At 38.2% G+C, this 13,453-nt stretch overlaps 1 protein-coding gene across 4 annotated transcripts in view; it reads right to left on the bottom strand.

Moving 5' to 3' along the window:
• Positions 1-3,820: 3,820 nt before the first annotated feature.
• The window catches only part of dennd1c (DENN domain containing 1C), a 40,225-nt gene continuing 30,592 nt past the window's right edge, over positions 3,821-13,453 (bottom strand). For 3 of the 4 annotated variants that reach the window (XM_088603774.1, XM_088603776.1, XM_088603775.1), the window contains 5 exons: positions 12,339-12,395; positions 12,004-12,138; positions 11,793-11,893; positions 10,464-10,674; positions 3,821-6,192 (listed from right to left, as the gene is read on the bottom strand). In XM_088603774.1, coding sequence (XP_088459900.1) covers positions 5,086-6,192; positions 10,464-10,674; positions 11,793-11,893; positions 12,004-12,138; positions 12,339-12,395 — 1,611 coding nt within the window. In that variant the 3' untranslated portion in view covers positions 3,821-5,085. The remainder of the gene's footprint in view (positions 6,193-10,463; positions 10,675-11,792; positions 11,894-12,003; positions 12,139-12,338; positions 12,396-13,453) is intronic. The other variant, XM_088603778.1, reaches the window with a different exon arrangement.

The raw sequence follows: 13,453 nt of genomic DNA, 5'->3' as shown, positions 1-13,453 counted from the left end.
AGGTGCGCTATCGCGAGCATCCTGACATGCTGCATCACCATCTGGTATGGGAACTGCACTGTCTCTCACCAGCGAGCTCTACAGCGTGTGGTGAAGACAGCCCAGTCCATCACCAGGACTTCACTGCCCACCATGCAGAGCATCAACAACAAACGGTGTGTCAGGTACTGCTGTACCATCACCACCATCTCACCGTCATGTCATGTTATGACTATGTCCTGCACTTGTCTCCCGCTCCCCCACCACCCCTGTATTCCAGAATGTTAATTTGCACATTACTTGTTACACTACTGTAAATACCCATTTATTTATTTACTCTTTACATTGTTTTATTTTTACTCATATACCAATGCTACCTCAATAGCTGCTAATGATTCTCGGTCCCCCCTTGTGTATGTTCTTTTGTGTTGTACTGTGACATTATGCTAATTGTTTCTAGTGTATTGTGGACCTCGTCAGTGTATTGTGTATTGTCAGTCCTTTGTAAATGTCTTATGTCCATGTAGTCTTCTGAGAATGAAGATGGCAGGGGCAGACATGATGACAGTTCTGACCTGAACTGCAATCTCCAGAAAGCTGTGGCCAGCCAACCTCAGGCACTTGAACAGTTGCTAAAAGTCAATTGGTCAGGTGATGCTTTAAAACGGAAGCTAAGCTATGTTTTCCTGTGATGTGTTCATTGCTTGCTAGGGAAGGATGTGGTTCCCCCATGTTTCTGAATTGGATGAAGTGGTTAGAAAATGAACGGATGGAAGTTGAGTTTTAATTTAAAGAAGAGTACATTTTTTCTTTGCAGGTTTTTTCTGATATTTAACTTCTTCATTGTATTCATTGTGAACATTTAAAAAAAAGGGACATCATTGGAAAGCTGTATACTGTATATTATTTATGTTAAAATAGATATTATAGCTTCTTAGTCTTTATTTGTATCTAGATTTGATCTAATATTCAGTTGTTCAAATACTGTAAAATTGTAGTGTTGTGATCTTTTGTTTCAAACATAAAAACCTGTGAGACTCAAAATTTCCTTCATTTAAACTGTGACAAGACAGAAGTCATGTTTGTCCACACGTCTCATCATCTATGTAAAGCCAATGCAGTAACCGTATTTGTGGATAGCACTACTTGAATTTCAATCTAAATTGAAGAACTTGAGGGTTACATTTGATCCAGGCCTGATGTTTGACTCGTATGTATAAAATATTGGGAAATAAATCATTTTTCCATCTCAGAAATATTGCTAGACTACGTTCTGTAGTTGAAAGCTGGGGAATTCATTCATTTTTTGTAGAATTATTGCACTACTCTACTTGCTGGGGTATCTAAATCCACACTGAACAAATTTCAGTATGTCCAGAATTCGGCAGCAAGAATTCTGACCAAGTTGCATGCAGGTGATCACATTACTCCTGTCCTGGAGTTCTTGCACTGGCTTTTATCAGGTTTCATGTTTACTTAAAAATCCACATGCTCACCTATAAGGCTTGGCACCCCAGTACCTATCTGACCTATTATCCTCCTACTGGCCCCCTCACCACCTTCATTTGTCTGACTCTGGGTTCCTGTTTTTACCACAAACCTGTCTACATTCTTTGGGTGACTGGGTCTTCTCTTGCTATGCCCCAAAAGCTCCGGAATTCTGTCCCCAAGGATATCAGAAAGTCATCTTCCCTGAACACTTTCAAATCCAGACTCAATACCTTCGTCCTTGAGACATTTTAATTACTGTCTGTGTCTGCCTCTTGCATTCTCTACTGCATTCTAATTCCTTTTTTTAATTGTGATAATTTTATCCTCCTTTTCTTCTGAACTTTTTTCTTCTAACTGTAAAGCACTTAAAGAAACTACTTTTAAAGGTGCTACTTAAAATATATGTTTTTATTATATAATGTGCTGAGCATACTGGTGCACTTTAGCTGTCGTCGCATCATCCAGGTGGGTGCTTCACATTTGTGGTGGAGTCTCCATTGACTGTAAAGTGCTTTGAGTGGAGTGTCCATAAAAGTGCTGCAAGTGTAAGGGATTATTATTAATTATTATAAACACACACTGAATGAACTACATTATTTGAGGTAGCTTAAAACTAAATTCACAAGTGAAAATAAAAAGCTAATTAGCTGACAGTTACCATTGTAAGTGGAAAACCTCTCCAATCTCTGGTCAGACTAAACAAACAATCAGCAGTGAAAGTCACTAAATTATTAAAATAGTTGAATAAATTATTTTGGAGCCGTGGTGCCTCAGAAGGCAAGGGTGTCTAGCTCCTGACCAGAAGGTCCCGGGTGCAATCCCTGGTGGGGGCAAGTGATACAGTTTGCCCTGATTCCTTCCAGATGGCTCCCAGGTCCACTCAGCCTGCTTTTCAAATGTGTTAATCCTTCCAGAGGTAATAGGTGGTCCGGAGTTGTTTTGCTGACCACATCACCTCCACTTCCAGTGTTGGATGGTTGAGAAAAATGGTTGCCCTTGCTCCCAATTCCCCCATGGGCCTTAATGGCCTGAAAAGGGGACCTTAGCTACCTATAAATCATTTTAAAAGTTAATTTTTCAACTGTGTATTTTCAAAAGTTTATTTTGTGCATGGCAAATTACAAATTTCAAAAGGTACAAAACCTGTTCATTATATACTGTATGTATTTTGCTTGTATAGCACTTTAAACAGAAGTTAATACAATTCAATTTTTATGTTTCAGTTAAAATTATGACCTCCACTGCATTTAAAATGTATGTATTTATACTGTTTTCAAGAATGAATTGTGCATGTGAAACTTAGACATGCAATTGTAAAAATACTTTTCATTAATTAAAAATTTCATTCCATAGTATGATATTTCTGAGAGAACATTTTTCAATTTTAATTCCCAAGCAAATCAAATGGTTACCAAATTAAGTAGTTTCAGCCTGGCCACATGTGAAAGCTAAATAATAAAGCCAATGACAGACAATGATCCTTAACATACAGTATGTTACCTAGTATGTGCAAACTTTCTGCAGCATTTTTAGCTTTCAGCAGTTGTTAATAGAATAGGAGTAATGCAGTGACTTACAAATAAGGTACTACGACAAGCATATAAAGTAATACTCCAAACTCTCACTTCCCAAAAGAATTACACAGTGAAAAGTTTTACTTCTATACAAAATAGACTTACAGCAGTCTACAAAGCATCCTGTTCACTTTAATACTTGGAAGTGAATTGTTTAGAATACCAAAAGCACAGGGAGCATTAAAGAATGTTTTAATGTAACATAAACATTTCAGTTTTACCAGTATTTCATTTTTAACATTACTTTGTTAGCTAAATGGACTTCAGCCATTGTTGACAAGGTAAACTTTAAGAAGTGATTTTACTCCACTCTTTTATGGACAGGAAGAGAATTTACTATTAACATGTTGCTATCCTTCCATCTATTTTCTAACCAGTTCTTCCAACTCATGATCACGAGGGAACTGCAACCAGGGATGCAAGTCCATTGTGGGTCAGACACAGATACAAACACAGATATGTAAATATTCTCACCTAGGGCCAATTTTCCCAGATGCCAATTAACCTACCAGTATATCTTTGGACTGTGGGAGGAAACTGGAGCACCCAGAGGAAACCCATGCAAACACAGAGAGAACATACAAACCAGACATAGATGGTAACCCAGGTATGGAATGTCCCCAGTACTGTGAGCCAGCAATGCTAACCACTGTGCCACTGTGCTGCCCCTAGGTTGCCATGTTCTTATGTAAATGAAACACTCTCAAGAAGACATGGGATTAGGATTAGGGATGTTCACAGCTGAGTTAGGAAGGTTTTCTAAATCACTAATGCCATTTTTCTCACACGCCAAATTTTATTTTGGTACAAAGTAGTGGTTTCAATGATTACAGACTGTATTTGTGAGAAGTGATAATATGAATGTTTTCATTTAAATATGCTTTCAGATGTTTATAGGATTTGCAGAAATGCAGTTCTTACTGTGCAGCTTCTCTTTACAAAGGTAATATATTGTCTTTCAGTGTAAGATAGTTGCTTTACAATATTAAACGTGACTTCATTGCACAAAAACATTCCACCAGCTTTTACAGTAGATCACAAACTTTCATGAATTTAGAAGTGCCCCTTATTTATGGGAGATTGTGTAACATTAATAGATCATAATGACAAGAGGAAGAAGAAAGAATATGTGCATTGCGCAGCAAAAATATATAACACATTATCTGACTAACAGAATTGACAATTGAGAAACAACTTAAAACATATACTGTAAATGATGAAGACCACCTAAGCTTAATTAGACTTTGAAGTCTACAGCATTAACTTAGCACATTGCATGATGCCTGGAAAACTACAAATCCAAGGCTTTGTTAGACATAAAGAGTATGGATAGAAAACTTGTTTGTCTTTCCATTGTCCTGGAATCAAGAACAAGAACAAAATAATGCTAAGTCACACATAAAAAACCCTCAAGGATTGGTGAAAGTATATTAAACATAACAGATAATTGGTGTGTTGTTTTCACTTAAAAGTGGTATAAAAAATGAACCAATAGCTAACTTGCCATACAATGACACCGGGCTCTAGTTGAATGATATATGGCTACCAGCAGTGAATTTTGCCAAAATGCACATCTGAAGGTTCATCAGATAATCAAAATATGCAAAATATGGTTCTTTTGTAATATGTTAGAAGAAATTGTTCTGCTTACAGGATTACCATTTATCTTGTTACAATACCTTCTTTGGAGCTTGGCTATTCCATAATATTAGTTGTTGCATTATTAGGCTCATTTTGTCATACAAAATGCTCAGAGGTTGTTGGAAGAGAAGGCATTGACATTTATTTTCTTGTATGTGCTAAAGAACTATAGTCATCCAGCACCGTTATGTGAAGTAAAAGCAGTCATCCTAGTCCATGAACGTTGCAATTTTACACTCCACGTGCTTGGAACGTACAGGACACTGTAGAACTGTAAAGAAAGATAACAGTATGTTGTATTCAAATGAAAGAAAATTTGTTCATTTATGCCAATTATAAGTCACTTTTTTTTGTGGATGGCAAGAATGTTATTTAATTTCTTCATGAACTGAAAAACTGTTTATGCTTCAAACCTTTTCTTTAGCTCGGACACTTTTTTAACAGGTGGTAAGTCTTCTTCATTTGCAGGTGATGATGTCTCAACACCATCTCGCTCTCCTGCGTCTTGTTTTGTGTCTTGGTTGATTGTTTTGGTTGAAGTTACTAATATTCCATTCTGTGAGACATCTGTCACTGGTGCTGCATATATTTTACTTGGGATAGTTTCCGGGCTACGACAGAAATAACTAGCTGTTTTCAGACCAGGGATAGGTTTGGGTGAGATGGTAGGTAGCTGAGCTTTCCCTTCAGTTACAGGTTTTGTAACTTTGGACTGAAAAAGTGCTACAGCTGACTGTACCCTGGGCAGTGAAGGTTTGTTTTCTCTTCTGTTTTCTTCATCTGAATCTGCTCTAGATGTTGAATTTGTCACAGTGATGTCTGGGCCACGATCTCTCAGACATTTGTCCTTCTTTTTCTCAAAGACCTCAGGAACTGACTGTGATGCCATTCCCTTTTCAGACACTTTTGTGCTTGTGGACACATCTAAATTGCTCACTTTCGTGGCTTCAGGAGGAGTATTTAATTCCCCATCATTCTGCTGGGTATCGGTTTCTGAGCAACCTCTAGAAACCTGTAAGCCACTTTGCTTTGAGGTATATTCTGATTCCTGGAGATTCCCAGAAGTAGACTCCTCTTTTCTTATTTTTTCAAAGTCTTTGTCAATTTCAGATTTGTCTTTAATTTCATTACACAGCTCCCAGGGAATTCCAGAGGAAGGTGATTTATCTGCCACGGGAGAGGAGAGATTATCTTCATCTTTTAAGCATTTCTCTTCATCCATTAGGCCTCTGTCCCACATGCCACTGTTACGATTTGCAAGTTTTCCTTCAGACATCTGAGGTGACCCTGAAGTGCAGGGTACATTTAAAGAAGTAGGAGTGGGGAGGTCCTTGTCAGATTTTGAAGCTTTATCAGTTGTCTCTTCCACTACAGAACTTTCATCTGTACTCATCTCTCTGTTTTCCAAAGAAATCTCATCGGCTTCATCAAGTTCCCAGCTCAACTGACTCCCAGCCTGTGACGGAGAGTATACCAAGCTTTCATTGCTAGGGGTGACTGATTTCAGCTGAGGAACAAAGTAAAGAAAATTATGATAAGTAACAAAGGAATGCACTCAAAAACACTACACATGCCAGTGCTTCTAATGTAGCGTGCTAAGCACAATTATGTGGCATTAAGTACATACTTGAAACAAATAACATTATGCGTTTTTAGAAAATAAAATGCTTAGTAATGATGGGAACTCATATCAATGTTGTCTATAAAGATGGTCTTACAACCCCCAAGCACATGCTAGATAAAGTGCTTGATCCACCCACCCACACTCTAGTGCATCTTGCGGAATTGGTTCTCACACTCAATGCCTACTCATTTAATAACCTTTTTTATCAGCAGGTTAGTGGAGTTGCCATGAGCACCAGGATGGGACTTCGCAATGCCAGTATTTTTGTCGGCTGGGTAGAAGAATGCTTCTTTGCTTCCTATATTGGCTTTGTCCCTGACCTCTACAAGCGATATATTGATGACTGCGTCAGTGCTGCTACATGCTCTAATGACTAGCTAGAGCACTTCCTGCATCAATTCTCTAACTCTCACCCATCCCTCAAATATACAGTTAACATATCTTCCACCACCCTTTGTTCTAGACATAAATTTATCTTTTAACCATCCACAACTCTCATCCTCGGTCTATTACAAACCCATAGATTCACACAGCTATCTCCTATACAGCTCTTTTCTTCCCACTCACACCAAAAACTCTCTCCCTTTTCCACAGTTCATCAGGCTACGTCGACTCTGCAGTGACGACATGGATTTCCAGAACCAAGCCCTCAAAATGTATCCTTTTCTCATCAACAGAGGATACCCCACCCATGTTATCGATAGGGCCCTCACCTGGGCCAAAAATAGTCCTCGAATCATCAACTCGACCAGGAACTCCCAGTCTCACAACCGCATTCCTTTGGTGCTTCCCTACCACTCTAACAAACTTTCTATCAACCAGGTCCATTATTAACAACTACTCCATTTTACAGGGCGATCCCTCCATCGGTAACCTTTTTTTCTAACCACCCAATAATCTCATACCGCCGACCACCCAATCTACATTAACTTCTGATTCACAGCTCCCTTGACCGCACTCGGCAATCATCCCCACCAGGCACCTTCCCCTGCAACAGAACTCACTGCATCACTTGCAAATACATAACTAACAACACGCTCATTCAGGGCCCCTCAGGTCAATTCCGGATCACCCAGACGACATCTTATACCTCCAGCAACCTCATTTACTGTATCTCCTGCATAAAATGCTCAGCTATCTATGTTGGGGAAATCGGAAGGAGACTAGAAGACTGCTTCAGAGAACATGTAAGGATTGTTAAGATGAAAGATTTCTTCTAGCCCATGGTTTCTCATTTCACCTCAGACAGCCATGATCACACTGATATCCCTGTCTCTGTTCTCAAAGAAGGGTTTCTCAACTCCCATAGCAGAAAAACAACAGAACCAAAACTGAAACTAGGTTCACACCATCCCCTTTCTCTCAATGACCGACTTATTTTAATGTAATCTTCTCTATTCTCATGCAGGATTTGACATCTTTCTTCACCCTTCCCCACTTTGCACTTCCTGAGTGGCCTCTCTGCCTTTCTGCCCCTCCTGCCTCCTCCCCTCTCCCAGCTTTTGTTCTTCTGTGCTATTTAATCTTTGGTGTCTGCCCTGTCTTTCTCACACCTGAAGAAGGCTTCACAGCCGAAATGTTGTGTTTTCTCTCTTCTCCTTTCAGCATAGAATAAACCTATTACTTGTTCCTTTGCAAACTACGCATGCTGACACATAACAATAATAATAATTAGCTGTTGTGGTGACTTAATCCAAGCAGTGGAAATAATTATTTATTATAGAGAAATAAGTAATTATTATCCAGTACTTGCTCCCTTTGAGATTCATTAACACAACATTGGTTGGATTGTGCACTATATTTGGTATGGATGGCCATCATCATGGTTGTTCATCATCACCATCACTGCTATTACCATCATTACATTAACATTGGTGTATGATCTAATTTTTGTTCAATGTAAAGTTGCTATCCATTTATTATTTCTTACTCACTTATAATGATAATTTTTGCTCTGTACCCAGAAACATGTAAATTCTTCAATATATATTTTCATTTTACATTACAGTTTTCCTTATGGTTCATGATACATTTCAGCCCCTTCACAGCTGTCTACATGCAACTACAGTATGTATAGCGTTAAAGCCACATAGCATCACAGTGAAGAATTTTATTATGCCAAAGGGCCAGGCCACCTCTTCTGGAATAACTAGATTATATCTAGTGTAGAAAAGTGTCATGTCACCCCATGTAACTGATAAAGTTTCTGGATTAGAATTTTGGTGGAATTATATATATATATTTTATGGAATGCTGCAGTTTTTAAAAAACATTATACAGTATACAGTAAGTGTTGGTAATTTTATATTGTATTAGAGTGTCCTTGCCCAGTATCAATCCAAGGTCTCCGGATGGAGGGGAAGACAACAAGAAGTAATTATTGTCCGGCTCAATGTCTTAAGGACTGAGGATATTGCTGTAGGTGCTGCTGATTGGAATTTCAAAGACAAAGAGCAGGATAATTAATAACAAATTTGGAAGAGACAGAACACTTATAAAAGGGACACTTGATCTAAGTGGGAGGAATGGACAGCTCTATAAACTATTCAATCTGACTGCAAGTGTTTGGCCCTCTCTCCTACCCATACTGTACCTTGCCTGGCTTTAACTCCATTGGGTTGAGATGGGTCATAGAACATGTGGCCCAGCATACCGTGGATCTGGACTAGAGGGTTCAGTAGCAATGGGGCACAACTAAAAGATGCCAATGCAGAATTTTCTCTTGTAAAGTTTTCTTCATGCAAAGAGTTAACTAAATTATTGTTAATTGAATGGAATGTGAATGTTCACATGTTTTGTTAATATGATTCCCTAAAGAGAGGGAGAGGTAAATGAATGTCAGTAAAACCAGAGTTATTCACACTAGATAAGCAAAACACATTTGTACTGGGTAAATATGTATAGCCAAAGGTCAAAGTAGAGATTTCATTTAGGCTTTTGTTCTTGGGGTTATCTTTCATTTGTTTTTGTTAAAATCCAGTTTATGGAGCCAGGCAGATCCCGTACCATTGCATTAGTATGGGTCTGGACCAGTTTTACTCTAAAAGGTGCCTAAAGCTACTCTCTCTAAAATGAATAAGCTAGTTCTATATTTGTTTCAGTGTGGAGAGAATTTCATATTATTGATGTGATAAAAAACAAAATCAAACAAGATGTATTGACCTTATACAGAATTTTGCACTATTTGGGAGAGTTAAAGAGGTTTACTGAAAGAACTACATGTTACGATCCCTGCCTCCTGGCAACTGAAGAGGCAGAAGAAGGCGTAGCCTTACTTCATCAGTCTACCTATCGGTTAACTTATTCACCACCACACCCCCGTCTCATCTTGTACTTCTTCTTCCGCTTTGTGTCTTTCTTGGTTTTCTGATTACGGTCTTTCCCCCTTTGACTACGGTTTTTCGGATCACAGCTTGGCTTTGGTACTCACTCCCTGATTCGGATCTCTGGCTTCCCCTGGACTCTCGGATTTCTCTATCGTCTACGGTTTCGGATCACGGTCTGGCTTAGGTAACTCTTTCCCTGTTTGGATCTCTGGCTTCCCCTGGACTCTCGGCTTGTTTCTTCGACTACTGTTTTCTTTGGATCACAGCTAGGCTTTATCAGCTCCTGCAAGTGGGTTCATTAACTGGTTTCGGTTTCTCTTACCGAATCCCTAACACTACATTTCTAAAGTAGCTGGATTGTTACATAAATAAAAACAGCCATTTCAGTTTTAAAATTCTTCATCACCGTCATCATTTAAATAGCCTATGACAAACAGATGATATCTGTCAATGACACCAGACAGATGATCACATACTGAATGAGCCACTGTATCGTATATACTGTACCTGGGCTTTATAGCCTGATGGGAATATCTGAGAAATGAACAGTGTTACTTTAGTGATTTTGCTGTGCATTACGTACAGAATGTAGGTATGATTTCACAGTGTGAAGATATACTTGGGGAGCAGTATGGCAGTGTGGCCATGAGTTTAAGAAGCTGACTGTGTTATAATAGAAAGGATTCTATTCTATGAATAGTTTTTACCTAGAATCTTTTTTTCACATGTAAAAATTTGTTCATGGAAAATTGAGCAAAGTTGTGAATATATATATATAATTTCAGAGCAGTGAGAAACCTGTGTATTGTCATAGTTAAACTTCCATACCCTTGTGATGTAGTCCCCATTATCGGCACTGAAGACATCTAGGCTGCGAGTTCCGTAAAGTAATCCTCGTTCATGGGATGACTGTGAACTCAGTGTGTCAAAAATTTCTCCTAGAAGATCCATTTCTTCTGAGACAGTGAAGAATTGCTCATCCGGATCTTCCAGATTAGTTTGTTTGTTGCCAGCTCCCATTCCTTCCCCATCAGCTGACCTGAAAGTCAGAAAAGAAGCTTTAATGACATTACCTCCATCATAATACTGTTTGGAGTACAACGATGAACCTAGAGAGTTTTGCAAAAAAATCCTATGCAGATGAACCAAAATAATCCTTTAGCAAAGTGATGGAAGTGATGAAAGTGTGGAGAAAAAAACTGCAGATTTCCAAGGAATACAACCACATCTGTGAAACATGGTCTGGTAGAACTTGAACGAATTCTTTAGTTTACTTGGACATTTTGTCTACTAACGTAGAAGAAAATACTTCCATTCTAATAAGTCAATGTTTCACCATGCACCATGCAGGCAATAGAAACAAGACATTCATCAGGGTGAAAACAGTGGCAAATTTAGGACTGGCTAAATCGACCTCCAGATTTAAATGAAATTGACTATATTGTCCCAAAAGATTTCCCAAAAGATTTGGAGGGCACTGCCAAAGTTGTTATTTAACATCTGGTAATTTCAAGATAATGTGCAATAACACAAATTGTTATATGTTAAATGTGTTCAATTATTTCTATTTAAGGGAAAACGTTAAACCCAAAGTGTTCCTGGGATTATATAGCAATATGGTTAGTTTTTTAGCTAAAATCTCAAAATGGGAGAGTTAAACTCCATTCATTACAATGTGTTGTAATTGGAATGCTCAAAACAGATTTGCATGAACTTAAATTGTCACAGTAAGGCACAATTTATGATCTTAAAGTGCATGATGTGCATGATTAGTGTGAACATTAACTTCTGCACAGAAAGACTCCAGATTAAATGACTGAATTAAAATGTGAAATCTAATTTAAGAGTGACAGTCTAAAATAAACATACTGTATTATACCTGTAAAACATTTCTTTAATGAGATTCCTAGTGAAAGCACTTACAGATTTCAACCAGCAGAGGTCCCAAAGCACATCTGTAGGCGTTTGCTCAGTGAGTTGCACAAACAAAATGCACAGATAGAAAACTCAGGAATAATAAATTAACATGCTGTGGGGAATAGATTGCAGTTATTTATAAGCTTTTTGCATTCTTTGAACACACTATTTAGTGTTTTTAGTAATAATACTGAGAAACATGTTTGGTTAAATTTAGCAGTTCAAGATTTTGGGTCATACCCAGAATCCTCATCCCAGCCCAGGGCCCAAGCACTATTCCTGTCTTCTGCCTTCTCCTCTAGTGGACTTGTAAATCTTCTGGGTGGACGTCTTGGTCGAGACTAAAAAATAAATCAGAATATTAGAAAAGAAACACAGTATATAACATAAATACAATAGAAATGTGTCAGATAAACTGAGGCTGACAGTTTTACTTTGTGCAACAGCTAACCTTGCCAAAGTGCTGTGTGATAGGTAGGCGGCTCTGCAGGCAGTCAGACTGTATCCTTCTTTGGAACTGGGGTCCTCCTCCCTTATCGGCACGCAAGGAACCCCCACGCTGTAACCACCGCTCATCTCCAGAGTCCTGAGAAGCAGGATAAAAAAACAAATCAGTAACAATAACCGGTTTGTATTGCGCAGATCAAAATATATGCACAAAATTATAAATGAGTGTCCTGCCACTGCACTAATGAATTGTTTGTTCAAACCTTTATTATATCATCCCAGAGCTCTAGAAGTTATAAAGGCTTGTAAAGACACATTAATCAATTGATATATTCTTACCTTGTTTGTTAGACGGTTTTTCATCTCCTTCAATCCTGATTTGGCATGGCCCTTGGCCTGGAAAATTTGTGTGAAATAAATTTTGCAGGACTAGGAGTCATCACCTTTGTTTCTGCTTTTTTATCTCTATAAACAAATTTATTTTCTATAGACAATAACAAGCATTACTGTTCCTCAGGTTGCACAAGTAGGTTTTGAATATTGTCAGGCAGCTTATAACAGTTCTGCAGTATAAATTATTTTTTTTCTTAAACGCAATAAAATTCAAAACAGTATAAAATAATCTTCTCCCTTTTTAAAAAAACAGCATTTTTAATACAGAGGCAAAACATCTAGTACTGGTATTTACTCCTGGTCTGGGATGGTGGCTTTGGGATCTCATTCCACCTTGAAGACCTTAATGACTTAAATCAAATCATTTGTTCACACCATTTGTCTATACTATCAGAATATTTCCAGATCTTTCCTTATTCACTTACAAGGATTATAAATTGCCTAGAAAACCTAGTGAACTGCAGGATTTACAGTACAGGAACTACAGTGAATATCAATATCAATGTCAAGTTTTAAATGTTTCAAAGTATGTGAGTATACAGAGTTCAAGTATTTATATCACCTCAAAATTCAAAACAAAGCAAATTTCCATACCTATTTTGATGAAGGCAGTGAGTTTTTGAGGTTGTATTTTGCATTGCTCAGTACTCAAGTTTGATTCGGTCCATACTATTTTTCTCAACTGGATATTAGGAAGGGAGACACCCTGGAGATTGAGTTGGTCACTTTAGAACTGGAGTCCCCTATCTGTTCCAGAGAGGAGATGGGAACCAGCAGAGACAGAACTGCTTGTTTCCCAAGTAACTTTAGTGTGTGAGTATCCTCCCCCTTTGCGGGACCTTAAAGTGTGAGCAGATAAGCATTTGTGCCTCTCGTCTCTAAAAAGTTCAACCTGTACTTCAGTTCTCAACTAGTTTATACTTATACTCCATATACTGTACATTATTAAGGTAAAGCTGGTTGTGTCTAGGTCAAGGATGGGTGTGTTTAAGTTTAAAAAAAAAACTCATGGCACAGTACATTGTTGATATATAGCATTAGTCCTTGAATGCCTTGCATTA

The sequence above is a fragment of the Lepisosteus platostomus genome, chromosome 13 (genome assembly GCF_059453375.1).
Source record: "Lepisosteus platostomus isolate fLepPlt1 chromosome 13, fLepPlt1.hap1, whole genome shotgun sequence".
NCBI lineage: Eukaryota > Metazoa > Chordata > Actinopteri > Semionotiformes > Lepisosteidae > Lepisosteus > Lepisosteus platostomus.
Note: the sequence above shows the minus strand (reverse complement) of the source record. Positions and strands in the feature narration are given on the sequence as shown.